Source organism: Nematolebias whitei, chromosome 7 (genome assembly GCF_014905685.2).
Source record: "Nematolebias whitei isolate Nwh7 chromosome 7, NemWhi1, whole genome shotgun sequence".
In the NCBI taxonomy this organism is placed as follows: Eukaryota; Metazoa; Chordata; class Actinopteri; order Cyprinodontiformes; family Rivulidae; genus Nematolebias; species Nematolebias whitei.
In genome coordinates this window covers 41497000-41518994 of record NC_056504.1, presented here as the reverse complement: position 1 = coordinate 41518994, position 21995 = coordinate 41497000, and the positions used below count along the sequence as shown (strand labels likewise).

At 39.6% G+C, this 21995-nt stretch overlaps 2 protein-coding genes across 2 annotated transcripts; both read left to right on the top strand.

Annotated features, from left to right (window-relative positions):
- Positions 1-614: 614 nt before the first annotated feature.
- On the top strand, positions 615-10979 carry tatdn2 (TatD DNase domain containing 2). The gene is made up of 7 exons (XM_037679568.1): positions 615-662; positions 6152-6456; positions 6561-6956; positions 7247-8179; positions 8311-8438; positions 9765-9948; positions 10839-10979. Exons 2-7 carry the CDS (start codon positions 6154-6156, stop codon positions 10977-10979), a joined length of 2085 nt encoding a protein of 694 aa, XP_037535496.1. The 5' UTR covers positions 615-662; positions 6152-6153.
- Positions 10980-12692: 1713 nt separating this feature from the next.
- ccdc174 (coiled-coil domain containing 174) lies at positions 12693-18144 on the top strand. Its single transcript, XM_037679566.1, has 11 exons — positions 12693-12814; positions 12973-13080; positions 13163-13263; positions 13342-13400; positions 13472-13622; positions 13766-13861; positions 14349-14485; positions 14582-14676; positions 15561-15708; positions 15856-16008; positions 17535-18144. The coding sequence occupies exons 1-11, from the start codon at positions 12776-12778 to the stop codon at positions 18041-18043; spliced, it is 1596 nt and encodes a 531-aa protein (XP_037535494.1). The 5' UTR covers positions 12693-12775; the 3' UTR covers positions 18044-18144.
- Positions 18145-21995: the final 3851 nt, after the last annotated feature.

The window sequence follows — 21995 nt, the reverse complement described above, 5'->3', positions numbered from 1 at the left end:
CAAGGTTGTATGTTTTAATCCCAAACAGGTGATGCTTAAATTGAATCACAATATAACGTGGATGATTACAGGATTAATGATTTTAAAGGGGTTCCATTCTTATGTTCAGTCAGACCAAAATAAAAAAAATCCATCTGTAGAGAATATTGGCATATCTTCATTTTACCATTTTGAAATGTTATTACTGGGTGTAATACAATGTTAGACAATGCTGAAGTTTCATCTACAGCACCGTGAAAACAAAGTACTTTATCCTGGGTATCTTCTACCTTTATTAACTAATGGTGGACTGGACCTCGCAGTTGCTCATGATAAATAATGTTAAGACTTTGTATTCATTAATACAAAGTTGCTGTTCTGAAAGGCACCACCGCCCTAAACCACGTGCTTCCATTTATTTAATCTACGCGCCATGACGAGATTTGAAGGCAATTCTCGCGAGATCTTACGCTTCTTTCAGGTTAAAGTTTGGTTTCAAACTGCCGCCATCTAGGGTTTGTTTGTTCAAAAGAAAACTTTTAAGCAGAAAACTTTAGAGATAGACGTTTAGAGACTTTATTTAGTTAGGTAACTTCTCTTAATATTGTTTAAGTTGCTGTGTTGAAAGAGGCAACGTCTGTTGACCTTCCGCGGGTTCAGTCATTTATTCAGAAGAAAAGCAGGTAACTAAACCCGTCATTATTGGATTTATGTACATAAATGTTGCAGTGCCGCTCGCTAGTTTTGTCACTTTACAAATATATGTTAGTATTTAGAGTAAAGCCATAGTATGGCTTTAAAGGGTTTTTGCCGCGTTGCACATTAAGTAATGTTTAAAAGTATTGTTAGCTAGCAGCAGCTAATTGCTAAATTGAACTGTATTCATCTGTATTTCATTCACTTTTTGTATTATATTGCTAATTTGATCACAATACATATGTTAAAATGCATATCAAACATTAAGTATAGGATTCCTAAATATTAAAAAGTAAAAAATAAAGTTGCCAGTGTTTTGAATGTGAAATTGATTTGACTCATGTAAAGCGAGTCAAAGTAAGGTGACTTAACCCAGGTGTTGATGACACCTGGGTTAAAATTAAATTTCAGAAAGTCTCAACATTTCACTGATCACATCAACTCTATGGATAAATATATAAAGTTCACACAAGAAGATGTAAAAGATGGCAGGTTAGCTTTCTTGGACTGTGAGGTCTCAGGTTCTGATGGAGGACATTTGCAAACTGAAGTGTAACGCAAACCCACCCACACAGACCAGTATTTGCATTTTGACTCCCATCACCCTCTGGAGCACAATTTGGGAGTCATCGGGACTGCACCACAGAGCGGACAGCGTCTCTACTAATTCAGGAGCCAGGCAGAAGAAGAAATCCTACACAAGGCAGGCCCACAGTCAAACTCAAGAGCCAAACCTGGCCCTTGTTAACATCTCAACTAGCCCCAAAAATGATATTTTAAATGTAAAATATTTTCTATTGCCTCTCATTTTGCTTACAAACCTCACAAGTGTGAACTTCCTCTGACAGTTGGTCATCTCTGAAGCCCGGAAGAATTGGTTTGAATTTTTCAGTAATCTTTGATTTTGATGTGGAAAGAGCAAAAGAGAACCCAGACCAGTGGTCATTCCGTATGTTGGGGGAGTTTCAGAGAAACTGAGACGTTTATTTTCTAAACGCAACGTCCCAGTGGCTTTTAAACCCCAAAATACATTACGGCAAAGACTGGTTCATCCCAAAGATCCAGTCCTTCCGGCACAAACAGAGTAATATTGTGTATGCTGTTCAGTGTCAGGAGGGCTGTGATCAGTCTTACATCGGGGAAACTAAACAGCCACTGGCCAAAAGGATGGCCCAGCACAGAAGATCAACATCATCAGGCCAGGATTCTGCGGTCTACACTCATCTCCAGGCCAGCGGTCACTCTGTCAGGGATGAAGATGTTCACATCCTGGACAGAGAGGAACGATGGTTTGAGAGAGGAGTAAAGGAGGCCATCTTTGTGAAAAGGAACCGTCGATCATTAAACAGGGGTGGAGGCCTCTGTGTTCAACTGTCCCCCTCTTACAATGCTGTGATTGCTAGTATCACTCAACCCCCTGTGAATAGTAAACAGCCATCAGTGTGCTAATGATCCTTTGTTAGGCTGATGGTCCTTCTTGATCATGTGAGCAGCTGGTTTTGGTTGTCAGCAGCAAACTGGTTGATCCACTCTGAGAAGGTTCTATTTATAAGACTGAGCTGAATACAGCACCTCAGACTGAGGAAGTCTCTCGGATGAGAGACGAAACGTTTCTACATTTAAAAAAAATGTATTTATTTATTTTTTTGTTTTGTTTTTTTGAATGTCCAGAGGACCAGACTTAACTTTTTTTAGAGCCAAAGAGAATGTCATATTAAGCTGCAACCAAGAAAATGCCAGTTTCTGCCTTAAGTTAATGTATTTATTGAAATTGTCTTTGTTTTTCAATCAATCCAGCCATCCATCCATCCATCCATTCATTAAAAAAAATTGTACGCATCTTTTATGATTGTCTATTGTTGTCGTCGTTGTCCACTGTTGTCATCACTCTTTGCTAAAAATTCAGGTCTCTTGTAAACGAGTCCCGAGGCTCAATGGGATTAACCAGTATAAATAAAGGTTGAATGAATGAATTCATTCATTCATTATCTTTACCCACTTCTTCCTTTTTGGGTCATGGAGGTTCCCTCAGTGCGGACTGAACTAGGCAAAAGGGCCTTCTCCTACTTCGCTCCTGTATCCTGGAACACTTTGCAAAAAGATCTGAAGCTCTCGACCTTGACCTTCTCTTAGTGGCTTCAAATACAGCACAACGGTTCAGTAGTTAGCACTGTTGCCTCACAGCAAGAAGGTCCTGGGTTCAATCCCCGGTTGGACCTGGGATCTTTCTGTGTGGAGTTTGCATGTTCTTCTCGGGCTTGCGTGGGTTTTCTCCAGGTACTCCGATTTCCTCCCACAGATCAAAAACATGCATGTTAGGCTGCCTTCAGGCCTCCCTTGCAAAAGAGATCTGTGATCTCAATGGGATTTGCCTGATTAAATAAATGGTAATAATTAAATAATAAATAACAACAGCAAAGTTCATGGCAAACACCATTGCAGACATGTTCCTGTTTTTAGTATTTTATATCATCATTTTCTTCCATTTTTCTTTAAATTTATATGCCTTCTTTTGAGATTGGCTACTGTTCATTGCCGTCTACTGTTGGCATCATTCTTTGTTTAAAAACAGGTCTTTCTTGTAAATGAGTCCTCAAGGCTCAATGAGACTAACCTGTATAAATAATTGTTGAATTGAAATGAACTTGTCCTGCTATCGCTGTGCGAGAGATGGGGTACACCCTGGACAGGTCTCCAGTCCATCACAGGGACACATAGAGACAAACAAGACAAACAACTATTCACTCTCTCACTCACACCTAGGGTCAATTTAGAGTTACCAGTCAGTCTAACATGCATGTTTTTGGTCTCTGGGAGGAATCCGGAGTACACAGAGAAAACCCATGCATGCACAAAGAGAACATGCAAACTCCACCCAGAAATGCCCCCGGACCGGGATTTGAACCGAGGTAACCTGCTCACTGAGAGCTCTACCACCAAGTTTTTAATTTTAGCTCCCATCAAATGGTTTGAGCTGTAAGCAAGTTTGACGTCTCTGGCCCAGACCTAGAGCAATGTGGATATCCTAACTGGGCCTTCCTGAAAGCAGATAGGAAATCCAAACAGGACTCCAGTCAGCCATCATGTGAAAAGAAGGAACACGGACCCAGACCAGTGGACATGCCATACGTTGTGGGAGTTTCAGAGAAACTGAGACATTTATTTTATAAACATGACATCCCAGTGGCTTTGAAACCTCAAAATACATTGCGGCAAAGACTGGTTCATCCCAAAGATCCAGTCCCCCAGCACAGAGTAATATTGTATTGCCAGGAGGGCTGTGATCAGTCTTACATCGGGGAAGCTAAACAGTGACTGGCCATAAAGATGGCCCAGCACAGAAGAGCAACATCATCAGGCCAGTACTCAGCAGTTTACACTCATCTGCAGGCCAGCACTCACTTTTTCAGGGATAAAGACATGTACATCCTTGACAGAGCAGTGTCGCCAGATCTCGCGATAGAAACAAGCAACCATCTCTATGAAAACAGGCCCAAAAAAAAGCCCAACTGGCAACCCACCACATTTTGTAAAACAGAGGCCATTTTTAAACAATATAAACATACATTTATTATGACATTACACATAAACAATGGCTAAATTATGCTAAACACTTTAAATATCATAACTTTATGCCAAAAATCTAAAATTTTTTTCTACATATTTTTAAAAACAAAACATACTGCCATCTGTGTGTGAGTGGAGCCCCCTAGTGGTCGTCCACAGTATGAGTTTGTTTGGGTGTGGCCTGTCGCCTCCCCAACTTGGGCGGCTGTGGGAGCTATAAACAGAAAACGGTGGCGTGGAAGGGACAAACTACCTACTACCACTCGTCTTTTGCTTCATTGTGCGGAGTTGGGAGATAACCAACTAGTTTCACTTGGAAAGAAAGTTGATCCCAAATGCGTTCAAAAACGCAACCTGCGACTCACAAGATTTGCAAGCGACTTTAGGAAAAAACAAGCCTAAAGTCGCAGATTTGGCAACACTGATAGAGAGGAAACTCAAACTTTCAAAGAGGAGTGAAGGAAGCCATCTTTGTGAAGAGAACTCATCCACTGTTAAACCGGGACAGAGGCCTCCATATTCGTCACCTTCTTACAATGCTCCAACATTGTTCAGTCAGGTCATCTGGACAGTTTCTTTTTTTGTGCTGAAAGGTTTCACCTTCGATCCGGAAGGCTTCGTCAGTCAAGGAAACGCACAACAAAACTGATTCTTCCCCCAACAGCTTACTCCAAAGTGGAACAAACCTGTTACGTTGGTGCTAAGATGGTCTCTTTGTCACGCCCCCTCCGCCATTGCCGGCCCTCTTTTTTGTTGACAGTCGTGTCAAACTGGTTGAAAACAACAAAGTCCATGCTCAATAATCCAGGTATACAATCCAATATTTTTCAGTCAGGTCATCAACTTTGTTCTTACAATGATGTTATTGCTAGTATCACTCAGCTCTCTGTAAATAGCAAGCGGTCATCAGGGCACTAACGATCGTTAGACCGATGGTCCACCTTTTATCATGTGAACAGCTAGTTTTGGCTGTCACCAGCAAACTGGTTGATCCACTGTATACTGTTGTGGAGTTTTCTGTGTTATTTATAAGACTGAGTTTGTTGCAGCTCCTCAGACTGACGGAAGTATTTTGGAATAAAGACAAATCATTTCAACAATTCATTTATTTGGGTGGGGGTGGGGGGTCTGTCAAAAGGACCAGACAACTTTAGCTGAGTCAAATAATTTTTTTGTTTTTAAACGGCATTTACTGCATTTTACGGTCAGACACGGTGCTACAAACGTATTTACGCAAGTTAACCATTTTTCAATTAGCTAAAGTTTAGGTACATTACAAATTAAACTTATTTATGACTCCAAATATTATAAACACTGAGAAAATTTGGTTAATTGGGCTGGTAATGCTAAATAGAGTTCAGTCTCTGTAAAACATATTTTTATGTCATAACATTTGTCTCAAAAGCAAACTACTTGAAAACGTAAATGAAAATAATAATTTTGTTTTGATTGCAGTTTTATAGGAGACACTTGTATGCCTTGTTTTCTTCTAGATGTCAGTAATTTTACTTGTCCCATCTTTCTGATAATTTTACACTTTTATTGCTGTGGGTTCTATCCTACTTTCTTGTGCATGTTTGTATTTTATTAACTTTACAAACCAAACGGACCAAATATGTCAATGTAATAAACATAATATGCTTTTGAGGTAAAACCTATGATCATGTATTTCATACAAGTTAGTTAAAAATCTAATAAAATGTTTTGTTTATGTTGATTACTGTTGGGCATTATGAAAAATTCTGAACTCATCGCACCCCAAATATAAAAAATTTGTTTTGAACCAGTGCACCAAAAACAGAATGCTGCACATTTTTCTATTTTTTTAATACTTCTTTCAGAAGTTATCTGCTACTTCCCAGCTGCACACATATCTTCTTATTTTTTTCCAATATTTGTCTTGGACCAGACATGGACAGCAATGGAAAGAAGGTTAAGTTTAACTGGTTGCAGACTGCCCTCACCCCATTGGCTCGTGCTCAGGAGCGCAAAGTTGGTTCAGTCACATCTTCTCCATGCAAAACACCAGACGGTGAACAGTTGCGGAGCACCTTTCCCCTCAGTGACTCTCCGGGATCAAAGCTTCTTGGATCACTGAGTCTAGACACCCCAAAGAGAAAAGCAGAGGTTCTCTATGAAAGTGGACCTTCGGCAGGCAAAGCCAAGCAGAGGAAACTTTCCTGGACAAACTCAAATATTTTCAAAACATCAACGGTAAGTTTTTATTTTCATTGCATACACATCTTTTAACCATCATTCAGTTGTTTTGGTGTAAGATAATTAAATATATATTTCTGATTTGTCTGCTTGTGGCACAGGATACGTCTGCTAACAAGTCGCCTACGCAGCCGGAGACCCCTGAGAGTCAGCAAGCATCAACAACTTCATCTCACTCTTTCATCATGAAAAAGAAACAGAGGACACCTGAGGAGGGATCAAGGGCTATCTGCAGGAAGGCGTTAATTGCAGCCCTTGGCAATACCAAAGCAACACGGAGCGGTGTCACTGAGAGTAGCTCTCTACCCTCTGTTCAAACTGAAGCACCCAGTCCAGAGTCTCCTCTCAGAAAACCTGTGGGTAGAAGCTACTTGTCAAGCAGCCTCAACAAGTCTGAGGATGCTGTTGCTTTCAAAGAGGACAACATTTCTCCCAGTCGAGTGATTTTGAAAACACAATTGCAGGATGACATTTCAGAATCAAAATCAAATGGAAGGGTAAGTCTGCCATTCAAAAAGGTTTTTTTTAAATAACAATTTCATAAAACAATTTATTTTCCTCTTGAGGCAACTCTTTGAGACTAAGGAGCTTCGCTTCAGTTAAAAACTAATGGTTTTTAAGTGTTTTAATTTTTCTAGGTTTTGATTCGTTTTTCTGTACAGCTTGAAAAAAAGACTAACAAACCCAGAAACCTTACATTTTAAAACATTATAATGTTGGCGCTAAAATCTAACTTCGAGGAAAAAAAGGCCCAAGGAGACCTATCTTTGTCTTTTCTTTTATTCAGGGCCCAGTCTTTGTGGAGACCACCTCTGAAGACACATTATTTCCCCCCCAAAATGATTTACAAGTGGACGACTTCAACTCTTCTGTCCCTTTGGAGTATATTCCAGATCCTTTGTTTGGTTTCTCAACTCACCAGAACAACCTGCAATACCAGACTTCACAGGAAACTATGGCGTCGTCCTCTGTTTTTATGTCCACTAATGAAGAAACTGAGACAGTCCATGCAGTTGCGGCGGACGATGGAACAGAGTTCTCACCATCGCAGAAAACCATTTGTATCTCATTCAAACAGCCCAACCCACCAAACACCGACTCTTTCAACTCTTTCAGAGCTGAGACTCATGATCACTCGTCCTTTAAGACAAATTTACTGGACCCGTTTGCTCTGCCTCTGCTGTCAAATGTAAGAGAATCAGGCCGTTCTTTAAACGCTGCTTCGTCACGCAGGCAAAGTGAAGGTGGCTCTTCCACGCGTTTCCCTTCTCGCTCCCCATTCTCCAGTTGCAACTCTGTGAAAAGATTGTCCTTGGGGGCTGAACCTTTGTGGACCACTTACCCCCACAGGAACAGTCAGGCTGAGTTCATTGATACACACTGCCATTTGGACATGCTGTATGGAAAACTTGGCTTCAGAGGGACATTCAGCCACTTCCGTCAAGTTTACAGGTCCACTTTTAGTCCAGAGTTTCAGGGCTGCATTACAGATTTCTGCAACCCTGAGATCATGGTGAAGGAAAGCCTGTGGGAGGGTTTGCTGGCGGAAGAAATGGTATGGGGGGCATTTGGCTGCCACCCTCATTTTGCCAAAGATTACTCAAGTGTTCAGGAGCACAATATACTGATGGCAATGAGGCATCCAAAAGCTGTGGCATTTGGTGAAATGGGATTGGATTACTCTCATAAAAACTCGACCAACACCGCGAGACAAAAAAAAGTAAGCTGTAACTTTTATGCTCCGTTACCTCAACACTTTGTTTCCTGAACAAAATTAGACTTCATCATTAAGTGGTTTTACTAATATTTCACATGATGTTTTGTTTATCACCTCTGTTTTTCTGGGTGAAGGTGTTTGAACGCCAGCTGCGTTTGGCCGTAGCCATGCAGAAGCCTCTGGTGATCCACTGCAGGGACGCAGACGATGACCTGCTGGCCATCATGAAGAAGTGTGTTCCCAGAGATTATAAAATCCACAGGTGTGTCTGTGTGGGCAAATCACTGTGACAACTTTTCCCTGTTACACTTTTATCGACTTACTTTTTTACTAGTCATTATTTAGATTTCCCCTTTTGCTTCTGAATTGTTAGCTCTTGCATTTTCTTTGAGTGTTACAATAATTCAACAATCTAACAAAGTTAAGTCGGGTCATCTGGACGAGTTCTTCTTTGTTTAAATGTTTCGTTTTTTATCCAAAAGACTTCTTCAGTCTGAGGAGCTGCAAGAAAACAGACTTAATAGATCGTTAGAGCCCCGATGGCTGTTTACTATTCACAAGGGGCTGAGTGATGCTAGCAATAACAACATTGTAAGGGTGGAAGTTGAACTCTGAGACCCTCCCCTGTTTAAAGATGGAGGGGTTCTCTTCACAAAGATGGCCTCCTTTACTCCTCTCTCAAACCATCGTTCCTCTCTATCCAGGATGTGAACATCTTCATCCGTGAAAGAGTGACTGCTGGCCTGATGAGTGTAGACCACAGAGTTCTGGCCTGATGATGTTGCTCTTTTGTGCTGGGCCATCTTTTTGACCAGTGGCTGTTTAGTTTCCCCGATGTAAGACTGATCACAGCCCTCCTGACACTGAACAGCATACACAACATTGCTCTGTCAATACTATTAATAAGGGGAAATCAAAAGATCTTTGTCTTTAGTGTGTCTGTTGTTAATACCCTGAAAGGCTGGACGAAATCATGATTTATTTGTCTTTTTTTATTTGTTTATTTCAACTTTCTATGGCTGTGTACTTATTAAACGTGTTGCTTGGTTTGGAGAGATTGGAAGGAAAAATGAGAAGATGTCTGTCATCTTAATTTTTGTTTCCATTGTAGCTTACCTTGTTGTCTCTCACTAATTTTTTTTGCTTAAAATCTTTTCTTTACCATTTTTTTGACTGTGCTACTTTGAACCTTTTTTTTTTTTTTTAATTTTTACTTAAAACCTTTAAAATTTCTTTCTGCCCTCATTTGTTACATTTCAACTGAGTGATCTCAGTCACTGATTCAAAACTTGTACTGGGCCTGATGGTCCAAAAGGATCGTTATCTAATAAAAACACGAGGAACTTTGAACTTCTGCCATGTTTAGACGCCTCAGTCTGACACCATTACAACAAACTGGTATAAAACTTAATAGTTTAATAACACTTTATCACTAAATGCTTCAAGTTAATCAGAGCATCTTAAAAGCAGTTTGTTTTGAGCAGTCAGAACTTAGTTTTTATGGTTTTTAGGACCTGCTCTGTTTGTATTTATGCATCATCACATGTGCATTGTTATGAAATTTCTTGAATACGTTTGTGTTTTCCAGGCACTGTTTCACCAACAGCTATGCAGTGATTGAGCCCTTCCTGACAGAATTCCCCAACTTGTACGTGGGCTTCACAGCCCTGATCACCTACAACAGCGCCACCGAAGCCCGAAATGCCGTTCGGCAGATTCCTCTCAACCGTATCGTCTTGGAAACGGATGCACCATATTTCCTGCCCAGACAGGTACAGCATGTTTAACCTCAGACTCAGGAAATCACCAAAATACAGTTTTGAATCATTACATTCAGTACATTGAATGTACGTACATTTAGTAAGATAATGTACAATCAGTACAGTACCTTTTAAGTTATTTTTTATACACAAGTATTATCAGTTTTTAAGAGGTTAGTGAAAAGAATAAATATGTTCTAGATTTTTAATTTACCTTTACATGTCTCCCTTAAACTTTGGTGTACACGAGACGACCATATCTACAAGGCAAGATGGTTTTGATAATTTTTTTTTAATTTATTTTTAATTTGTTGCCTTTTTGCACAGCTGTATATCTTGTTAAACAATTTTTATTTTTTCAAAATGGGCTGGTGCTTTGTCTCAGACAACTTTAGGAATAATTTGTCAAACTGGAACCCAAAGAAAGGAATCTATTGGTTCTGGTACTCTTTGCCCATTTTGAATTGTATTTGTGATATAACAGCCAAGATGGCACAACATGATGAAATATGTGTTGCACTTTTTTTTCATTGTGCAAATTCCATGATAAAAGTAAGCTGCAAAACCAACACTAACTTCACACATGAACTGCAGTCATTTAAAGTAGCTTGTTTTTCATTCTGAGACTGTCTCTGCTGCTCAGAAATTTCATCTGGGAAGTTCATTTGTATCCCAGTAAAAGTTTGGACCTTATTGTTTTTGGACAGTCAAAGCGTTTTTGCCGCTCGTGTGTGAATGAGTTACGGATCGGCTAAATGAGAACCGTTTTCCGTTTCTGATAGCTGATGGGCATCAGTGATATAATAGACATATCATAAGTAAAGTTTTATCGAACACTTTGGATTCATATTATAAATCACAAAAAAGATTTCCATCTCTGTGATTCTCTTAACTTTTAACAGGTTGGTAAAGATGTCTGCAGGTTTTCCCACCCTGGGATGGGTATCCATACTCTGCACGAGCTGAGTTGGCTGAAGGGGGAGGACGAGGCCACAGTCCTCAACACCATTCGAAACAACACCACCCAGCTGTACGGCATATGATCTGCAGCCACGACACAAGAAAACAAAAATAAAAGAGTCAGGCTGTAAGGGTTTTGTGACTAAAGTTGCCTGCATCCTTTGATTTTAGATGTTTAAACTCTGTGCACAAATGTAAGAGGCTGAAGAGGAGTATCATTTTAATAACTTAATACTCACAAATAATCTTACAAACAATGAAAGGGTTTAAAAACAATCCCTCCATGAAAGTATCTCATTTGAGATGCTGCATGACTGTTACGTTTTAAATCATTGTTCTTGCAGATTTGTTCTAGATGTTCCTCTTGTTTGTCTGCTGGGCAGAGTCGTTTGGTTTGATGTATTAAAAGTCTTGAATTGCGCTTGTTTCTTCTTCAGCCTTGTTCAGTTGAATTACTTGAACACGAGCACTGCAGAAATGATGTGCAAAGACGCTAACGCGTGTGGAGCTTACCATGAGTAAAAACGTGAAGATCCAGTACCTGGGAGTTTGGTCCATTAAGTTGCTTCAGTTCCACCTTCATCCCACACATTTGGCTTAAGTGCTTTTTATTTGGAGACTTATTAGTCATGTGACATTTTCTGGCTGATGGTTCTCTGAGTGTTAGTAAATGTGTCAATGTGTGTTAAAATAGACATTTTTCATTTCACCGTGTTACTAATAAAACCTTGTTTAATGCTTTTGAAAAAAGTAGGTTAGAGCTACAATGTTTACCACTAACATGCATGAACATCAGAACTGTGACCTATTTGGAAAGTGTGTTTCACAACCTTGTTTTGCTGGTAGTTTTCAGTCAGATCAGTTTTTTTTTTTTTACCGCAGTTGCAAAAATATTCAAACTGTTAAATCTTTTCTCAGGCTCATCAGTAAAAGAAGCATAATTTCAGAATAAATATACCTTATTTGTTTTGTATGTTAGAAACAGCTTTGAGAAATAATTGATAACCACATTTATGGTACAGAAAAAATGAAAATATGATCAATAAAATTAATTTTCTCATTTATAGCATTTGTGTGCCGTTTTAATTTTTTCTGAAGATATTTCCAAGTATTTTTATTTTTCAGACTGATTGTAGAAACTAACTTGATGAAAAGTTAAATAGTAATAAAATCTTTCCTATTGGATGATTGGTGATCTTTTCTCAAATGAATTGTAACAACTCCTTCAGGGTCCGTCCATCATTATCTTTTACCCACTTCTTCCTTTTTGGGTTGCGGGGGTCACTGGGTCCAGCAGTCACTGAGCCAGAGGCAGGGCACACCCTGGACAGGTCTCCAGTCCATCACAGGGACACAAACGATCATTCACTCGCTCACCTAGGTACAATTTAGTTACCAATCAGCCTAACATGCATGTTTTAGGTCTGTAGGAGGAAACCTGAGTACCTGGAGAAAACCAACGCATACATGGAAAGAACATGCAAACTACACCCAGAAAGCCCCCCACCCAGCTGGGATTCAATCCAGACCTTGCTGAGAGGCAACAGCTCTAACTGCACACCATGCCACCTACTTTACATAATAATAGCATCATTTTATTTATTATTATATTATTTATGTATGGAGAGAACATGCAAACTCCACCAAGAATGGCCTCCGGCCGGGATTTGAACCGGCGACCTTCTCACTGAGGAAATAGCTCTACCAACTGCGCCTGCCTTCCAAGATGTAGAAGACGTCGCTGCAGTTCGCAGACCTGTCGGCAGGGGGCGGTAACGCGCCATCTTTCCGATTGGAGTCAAATCAGCGAAGAAGTCAGACGGCTAACATGCTAGCACAACGGCGACATTAGGACTGTTGTGAAAAATAAACAGCAAACATGGATAAAAAGAAATCTTTGGATGTTGCTGCATCATCGGTAAGTTACTCGACGGAAAGATTCAGCAACTGTTGATTTATAATCCTGAGTGAACGTGCGACTAAAGGATTAAAGTTAACTAACGTTTGCTAGCTAAAACTCCCTCGTACGCTAACATTTTCGTACAAAGATTATCTTTAACGATCTGTTTCTTCCAGTTAGTCGACCTGAAGGCTGAACTGTACAGAAAGCAGGAACAGTTCAAACGGGAAAAACTTGGTCAAGAAACTGCCGATGATCGACTCAAAGCTAAATCTACCAACAAGGTGAGCTTGAGTTCATATGCGACGGGTGAAACTGTTGGAAAATGACGCAGAACGACTTCTCACTCGCTTCTCTTTAATTCAGAAACCAAACATCTGGAGTAAACAAAACGCTGGAGTTTCAGCAAGAGCTGAGAAAGATGCAGAGCAGCTGTCAGAGGAGAAGATCAGCCTCGATGCTTCCAGGTGAGTTCAGCTTTAAGTTAAATTCATGTGTAAGGCAAACAGGTCCTTGACCTTTCATCACTTTCTGCTCCAAAACAGACACAAGCTGGAGGAAAAGGCCAGGCTCTATGAGCAGATGACAAAAGGAGAATTTCCAGGTTTGTGAGCCGCCTAATATTTTATACCAAACATAGCTGCTTTGTTTTATACGTGTTTTGTTATTCGTTAGACGAAGAGACGGAGGCCCTGTACCTGGTTGACTTCACCCAGAAGATTATTGACAAAAGAAGAGGAACTCAACCACTGAAGGAGGTGAAAGATGAAGAGGAAAGAGACCGTTTGTCACCAGTCCCCCCTCCTCAAAACCCAGATGAGGAATGGTAATGTCATAGATTTGTTTCTTGTATTAAGTGCGAACATCGTAACTTTAACTGCGACATCTTCCAAGTTTCTGTCACTTTGAAAATGCAAGCCTTCCAAATAATTGGTAACGCTTGTAATCATCTTTGTTGTTTCCCTGTAGGGTTGATTACGTGGATGCTTTGGGACGATCTCGAAGATGCATGAAGAAAGACTTGCCCAGTTTTCAGACAATGGACCAAGAGCTTAAAGGAAAGGGGTAAATAAATCAATAAATAATAGATATTTGGATGTATTTTGGTGTTAAAGAAGAAACTTCTTCATGGTTTTATATTAATACAATGCACTCGTTAATTATTCATCAAACTGAAGACTTCAATTAAAATAAAGATTTAGAGATTTTAGAACAGTTTACACTGTGTGTAGCAGACCAGTTTGTACCTGGAAATAATCTAAGAAAACGGGTGTGATTTAATGGAGATCTGTCAATTTAATGATCGTGTTGTGATGGTGTAATGTGTTCACTTTGAGTTATTATTTTAAACTTTATTTTATGTTGCACATGATCACAAAGAAAGAACAAACGTACAGTTAGAGTAAACACTGCATGATGCAGCTGCAGAATAATCTGCGATCTTGTGTAATAGTTATAGATGTGTGAGACTTGGTTTAGAAGTTGTTGTTTCTTTCTGCTTCTGAATAATTTCTTTAACAAAAATAATGCATAGTTATGATGCTTTGTATAGAATGGTCATGTCTCAGAAGACCTTACTGTCTGAGGACATGCGTCGAGAGCTGCAGAGGCAGGAGTGGGAGAGGGAGGAAGAAGAAGCGATGAAGAAGCCCGTTGGACCAATTCATTATGAGGATATTAGAGCACAAGGTTAGCATCGGATCAAAACTCTTTTTCAAATACTTTTTGAAGCTTTGTTTCTTATTTTTTTCCTAAACAAAACCTCCCCCCCCCTTCCAATCTCAGAGGCTCGAGACCTTGGTGTGGGCTACTACGCCTTCTCTCAGGATCAAGAGCAACGCAGGAAGCAGAGAGAAACTCTGGACATGCTCAGAGACCAGGTGTGTTGTTCATTATTAAATGGCAGCGAAAAACAATTATCAGACTAGGATGACATTAAGAACAGACAAATTACAAGCCTAGTATTCCGAGAAGGAATGTCACCTATCACCTTTAATGCCAAAGTTTTAAACTGAGATAATCTTTTGTGAGAAGGAACGCACTCGTGGCCGTTTTGGTCAAACGTCAGAACGATGTTAAGCAAGAAGTCACTCATCGTGTGTTTTGTGAATGACTCTAAGCTACAACCACAGCAAATTTAAGTTCATTTGTTATTAAACTGACTGAGTTAGAGCCATTTTTGTGTTTGTAAAGGTAGATTAGTTGTGGAAGCCTTGAACTGCATTGACTCCAGAGTTTTTCATGTGCATATGTTTATCCAAATATTACTTCCTGACAGTTCTTTAAAATCCATCCAGTCTTTTAACAAACAGGCAGCGTTGACTATGATAATAATAGTAGAAGTAGCAGCAGCAGCTTTAATTAGATGTCATGAAGGACGACACAAATAGAAGTTGTCAAAACATGTCTGTGTAACTGGTACAGTAAGTGATATTGACAGAAGGAGCTGCTGCATCATAACCAACAATGTCCTAAATTTATGCTGGCATGGCTCGTTCTTATAACCGAGTAGCAGAAATGCAAAACATTAAAATTCAAGTTTTTAATTCCTCTTTATGTTTTGGAAGCAGATTTCAAAGATCTGCATTAATATTTTGAGCTAAACTTTTTAGATTCACCATCATTTAAACTGTACCTAAATTTCTTTAGAAGTGTTATCTGCGCTATCAACGTTATCAAGTATTTATGAGAACCATTAAATCAAATTAATCTTGAGTTTGAGGTTTAATGCCTCGTTCTCTTTGACATCTGTTCTTTTCTTCAGACTACAGACCAGCGGACTAAAAGAGAACGACTCAAGGAGAAGAGACAGTCCATCCTTAAGGCCCGACTTGCCAAAGTAAGGCAGAGGAAGATGAAGACGGCAAAACTGGATGGCAATGAGGAAGAGGAGAAAGAGGAGGAGAATCAAGGTTAGCATCCACACTGACTTCATTTTAGCTGCTGCTTCAATCTGTAACTGTTTTCTCCAACAAAATAGAAAGTGTTTGTGTTGAAAGTCTGATTGGATGATACGGTGTAGTGAGCTGAAAGATTTGTGCTTTTTTGTTTTGTTTCAGGAGAGGATGAGGAGGGTGACACAATTGGACCCATCCCTCAACCAGATGTGCCACCAGAGGCTAGCATTCTTAAAAGGGTAGAAGTGGAAATTCAGGAGAGGAGAGATACCAAACCAGGAGTGCCTCACATCAGAGAGTGGGACAGGGGCAAAGGTAAGTCATTATTTAAGGTGTGTATTATAATTCAACTCTGCAAATGTGACACGTTCTGTCAAAATGAGTCACAATGAGGAATTTTTCAATATTAATATTATTTTCAAAGTCTCTTTTCTAAAAAGCTTCAAAATGATATGTAGTTTGTTGAATATTGACGATTTATCACCTGGTAACGCAAGTTAAGAGTGCCCGCTCAAAACTGGATTTTTATTGGTCTGGAGTGATGGCATCGAGAATTCCACCCATGAGGCTCATTCAGTCCAGGACAGACATGTCGTCTCCCCACTTCGGTCCATTCAGAAGTTGTGGAGAGGGGGAACTGAAAAAAAACCTACCTCTGTAGCGCCTCTAACTCAGAGCCAGGCAGTAACAAACCTGTAACTGTGGCCATGTGAAAAGGTGGGCCAGCTTTGCTGCTCCAACTGGTTAGAACAATGTGACGAAGTGCGGACGTACGCTTTCAGCGACCACCCAGCCTCAGGATTTCAAATTCAAAACATCAAAGCCGGGCTCCTTTTGGATTTGAACTTTCTTTGTTTCCTTGCTTTCTCAAACAAGTTGTTTTTGGTAACTCTTGCATTCAACAATGACAAACGGGTGATTCCGACACCCGCATTTTCTTTGCTGTACGCGCAGAGGATACAATGCTGCAACTTCACATTTAACATTAACACCATGTCACCAAACTCTCCATGTCTTTGTAATGTTACAATAAAGATGTCCCAGTTATAATATGTGGAGCGGCACGTCGGAGCAGCTGAGGTTTTCTCCGCGCCTCTTTTGATTCTGCACCGCTTGCTGTATTCTGAAAGCTCATTTGAGAACAGGAAGGGAGCTGCTCCATCCGAGACTTATGAACTGCCAGAAGGAGCATCAACACAAGAGTGCAGCCATTTCATGGAACTGTCTTCTGAAAGATCTTATATCTTTAAAACAGGGGAATCCTCAAGCTTCACAATGCTTTCAAATAATATATGTAGGGATTTCCTTGTGCTATGACAACAAGAAAAGTGAAATAGTCTGTTTTAAAGTAAATTATAAGGGTTAAAAGATAATCTCTGAAGACTAAAAATATATCTTAAAGGTACATTAGATTGTGATTTTAGTTACCAGGATGCTAGATGGTGTCTTAATGAAACTCAGATTTTGAATACAATCAAGATATGTGTAAGTGAACGCCTTGATTGATAAAAATTGAGTTAATCAGTAACGTATGTGATGTAATTTTCACATGTAAATCTGAATAGTTCACTGAATGTTGCTACCGTCAGCTGCACTGAACTCCTGAATTTTGCAGAATAATAGCAGGTAAAAACATGTCCACTTTTATTAAAACTTTTTTCACATTTTAAAGTTATTCAACACATGCCATGAAACTATAAATAAACAGGACGTGGATTAAATTAAAGTTTCCTTAATGCGGATGATAAAACTAAAGGTTAGGGTTGTATTTCAGTCTTGTGCTCCTGGAGCTTGTCTAAAATCATCATTAATGCTTCCTCTGGATGTTTTTTTTTTTTCAGAGTATATGTTCAGTGAGTGGAAAACTCGTCGTCGGGATGAGCGAGACTCAGAATTTGCCCCTCCCTCTACATACACTGGCGAGAAAAGATGGAAACCAGCAAAGACGAAGAATCAGGAGAATAAATCCAGCACGTCCTTCAAACCTGCAAAGTTTCCAGAAGGAACCGCAGAGAGCGAGGCTGAACCACAGTCTCAGTCTCCGTCTGTTCCTCCAACATCCTCACAGCCTTCACAGCCCCCACCTGCAGAGACCTCCTCATGTTCAGTTCCCCCTTTAAACCCCCAGTATACCCCTCCTCCTCCCTTTTATCCACTGTTTCCTCCTCTGCCTCCTTTTCAGTTTGCAGGTCCACCACACGTCCTTCCTCCATTTCCCCCACAGTACCTGTACCAGTATCCGCCACCGTTTCCACCCCCGCCTGCAGATCAAAGTCAGACTCAGCAGCCGTCTGAAGGCGCTCCTCAGAGTTTAGATGAAATGCTTTCCTTCTACAGGAAGTCTACCTGATGGCTTCATTGTGACTGTAAACATTTCTTTAGCGACTGTTAATATTTCTTTAGCAACAATAGAAACAAAGTTTGAGCTTTATGGAACAACATTTAATAAATATCCAAAAATGCATTATGGATTATTGTGTTGTTTCATTTTTAAACTAACCACTAGAGGGGGCTATTCAGATTTGCAAGCTAACCTGCTAAGGTTTTTCTCAAGTCTATACAGAAGTCATCAGTTAATGTTCTTTGTTTTAACTATATATGGGTTTTTGTTTTGTTTATTGACATAAAAAGAACACAAAAAAAGCATGGCTAGAATACAGGCTGGCTCCTCAGATAAATAATGTCATTAACTGATTTTTATGGCTATGAATATTTCTGTTCAGTGCCCTGAGATGACTTCTGATATGACTTGGCCCTATATAAACAAACTGAATTGAATTTGTACATGACCGTAGTAGTAGTCCTTGAACTACTGTAGTTGGATATTTTTACTTAATAAGCACATTATTTAATTGAAATTAAATAATGTCTACAACATAATATAAGTTGGCTGTAAAGTAACCCCATTACCTCATCCTATAAACTTTTAACATGTTTTATGTGAAGTTTATATCAAACTATTGTAAGACTGTATTGTCCAGGGTGCTTTTATAATTTTTTATTGATCTATTTTTAGCCAGGCATATCTCATCACATATTTCTTGCAAGGGAGGCCTGGGCCTGAAGGCAGCCTAGCATACAGGTGTTTTGGACTGTGGGTGGAAACCAGACTGCTAAACACAAGCAAACACCAGAAGAACATTAAAACTTCACATAGAAAAACTGCAGGTTCAAACCCAGGAACTACTTGCTGTAATGCAACAGTGCTGCCCACTAAGCCACCGTGCTGCCCAATACATTATTTAGTGATCTTAGGTGAGACAGGTGTAGCCTCCCACCTAAGATCACTAATACAGTTAATTTTAGAAAAAATATATAGTTTGAAGTATTTATACCAACTTTAGACTCTGATGTAACAGAGATTTCCATGATTGTCTAGTCAGTGAGGAGAGTTTTGCTCTTTTTGTTGTACAGTAGTCCCTCGCTACTTTGCGGTTCAACTTTCGTGGACTCGCTTTATCGCAGTTTTTCAAAGTAAGATTGAACACGAGAAAAAATAAATTGTACAGGACACATGATTGTCAACTTTAATATTACTCATGTGATTGTGACAGTACTGGATACAATACAGTATAAAGTTAACAAAAAATAAAATACTCCAGACAGGTGCCACCATTTTGTAGTTTTCTCTCAGTAAGCCTACACTGTATTCTCGCTCATAATGACTACATTTCCCAGAAGCAGACAGGGCCCTGCCCTGAAGTTTCATTTCCTTCTGCTGAAATACTGGAGGGAAAGTTTTGATCCGATCGGGAAAAGTTTGGCGCTTATTACAGTGATTTTGGTGCCCAGAGAGCTACACGGAACCCAACGAACCAGTGCAGAACCAGACCCATCAGTGAATCTTGAGATCTGGTAGACAGCCCATGAGGACTTCTGGGCAGGATGCCCGCCGCCGAAGGTCCAGCGTTCCATCTGGAGCCCACCGGGACTTTTTTCAACTTTTTCAACCGGCCTACAAGAACCTTTGAGCAGGGACGTGCTGGTAAGTAAAATTTAGTAGCTACATATAAGTATGTTGTTAAAATTAGTAGGTTTAAGAGTTTAGAACATTGATTGCGGGGTTTGTTTCTGCAGGGTAGGTCTGCAGAAACTGAATCGAGTCAGACCGAAACCGAGAGCTGCTGCTTTTCTGCAGGTCTCTTGAGTAAAATGTATTAACTACATGTACAGTACGGTACTTATGTTGTTAAAATGACATAGGTTTAAGAGTTTAGAACATTGCAAGAGTGTGGGAAGAGTTTTTAACGCCTTAATATAAATACTAAAATATAATGTCTCTATTTCGTGGATTTTCACTTATTGCGGGGGTCTGGAACCTATCCCCTGCAATACATGAGGGGCTACTGTATTCAGAAAAACCATGTGTCCAGACTCCAGAGAAAGTGAATGTAAACTTTTAGATGCTGAGCAGGCTGTTTTACAGCTGACAAAACTCACACAATCTCATTTAACTCTGTTAAACAGCAAACCTTTAGTTCTGTTTCATCAAGGAGTCACCGTGTCAGAATCAACACCGCAGTACACGGCTTTGGAAAGAGATCCAACTTTTTTTTTTTTAGGTCCCTGACAGATTATAAATGTCAAGTGTCAGTGTTAATACAGGAACAAAATTGTACACAAAAAGGTTACCACAAAGACTTTGTTGGTTACACACAAAGAGCCATAAAATCTCACGGAACGGCAAAAACACACATTCCCAACTGATTCACATCAAATGTTAATTCATTATCTGTACTCATTTTTAAATTAAAACCTTTTCTTGTCATTAATTAAAAACACTGGTGCCAGTTTCCAGGTTTTTAATTTGCCACAGAAGAGGAAGCTTTACAGGCTGAGCATGTGGGACGTAATGATCCTCCGTCTGAGCACACAGGTAGTGAGTGTGTTTCTGATCTGAGCTGGAAGGGGCAGGTCTGGCCTCAGGTCTGGCCTCTTGGTAATGCAGTTATATAAAAGGCAAACAGAACGGACAGGTCAATGAGCTGCGACGGGTGTCTTGTACCAACAAAATTAAACTTTCAACATGGTAAGAAAATATCCATGCTCAGAGGGATTTATTCAAAGGATAAAGAGGTTCAGATCGTGCAGAGGTCTTGTAAACTTTATATGTTGGCTAAATCTCCCCTGGATTTGATTTTGTACTAATCCCAATATTTTTTTCCGGCCTGTGCAAAGAAAAACCTTTTATAATTTATCCAATAAAGAAATCATTAAGACATTCATGTTTTGTCCAGGAGAGCACATTGAGACCTCTGTGTCCTTTCTCCTCACAAAGTCTGTAATCAAATCATTCAGGCAAACCGGATTAGATGATGAAAGCTTAATTTCTTGTCTCCTTAAGTGTGGCCGAAATTCATTTTGTAAGGAGAAACATAAAAGGCCGTTCGATAACTCTCAGGAAAACTATTGATTGAGACGTTTAAAGGACCAAGTTTATACTTAAGAGGAATAACCAAAGAAAACTTTTATTTGTGAACTGTAACTTACTGCTTCTCAGCAGAAATAAAGAAGCCTTCCAGATTCAGCTCGGTGGTTAACTGGTGTAACTCCAGTTAGAAAGAAACACTTCAAGCTCAAACCACAGCCCTCTAAAAGAGGCTTTTAATCCTTCAGGCAGTTTTATGTCACACAATGTCAATGACACTGCTGGGGACTGAATTTGTAAACTGGTGAAAGAATCAAACTCATAAATCGTCAGTCCCTGGGTAGATGCTCCAACTACCAGCTCACTGGACTGGATGAAGGTCTGCGTGAAACCAAACCTGCACTGCTTTCTCAGATCCCAACTACAGAGGTATAAACAGTCTACAGACACAAGAATTTTAGATGTTGAGGACTTTTTATGATCCCGTGTTAACAACATATGTGGTTGTAAAATAAAATGTCCATATTGATAAGACAAAAGAGGAGATTTTACACAGAAATGATCATCAGTCACCTTGACTACAAGTTGTCACGAGCCACAATTCAACAAATACCTTAAAAACATACAGTCCTGAAAATTTAGTTTTATCTGTTGCTATTTAAACCCTCTTTGCAAAAACTATATTTAAATCTTTGTCTATAGATTTTACCACATTTTTGTTATCGGAGACAATCGTAAAGCAACGGTTTCGGTCTTTTGAAGTAGGATTATAAACAATTAGCATCTTACCTGTTGCAGTTATTGTTTTCCTGTTTCTCTTTATTGTGTGCATGCTGTTCATCATCCACACTTTTGAAGTCCTGCTTTTATTTATTTATATTTTCCAAGTGTCTTCTGTACATTTTTGGCAACAATCTCCTCCTGCAGTTTTTAA

Bases quoted from the DNA above. Each gene is read 5' to 3' on its own strand.
- tatdn2 (XM_037679568.1), top strand. From the start codon at position 6,154: ATGGACAGCAATGGAAAGAAGGTTAAGTTTAACTGGTTGCAGACTGCC. The intron at 6,457-6,560 runs GTAAGTTTTTAT...CTTGTGGCACAG, and splicing joins ATATTTTCAAAACATCAACG to GATACGTCTGCTAACAAGTC. The intron at 9,949-10,838 runs GTACAGCATGTT...AACTTTTAACAG, and splicing joins CATATTTCCTGCCCAGACAG to GTTGGTAAAGATGTCTGCAG.
- ccdc174 (XM_037679566.1), top strand. From the start codon at position 12,776: ATGGATAAAAAGAAATCTTTGGATGTTGCTGCATCATCG. The intron at 14,677-15,560 runs GTGTGTTGTTCA...TCTTTTCTTCAG, and splicing joins TGGACATGCTCAGAGACCAG to ACTACAGACCAGCGGACTAA. The intron at 15,709-15,855 runs GTTAGCATCCAC...GTTTTGTTTCAG, and splicing joins GAAAGAGGAGGAGAATCAAG to GAGAGGATGAGGAGGGTGAC.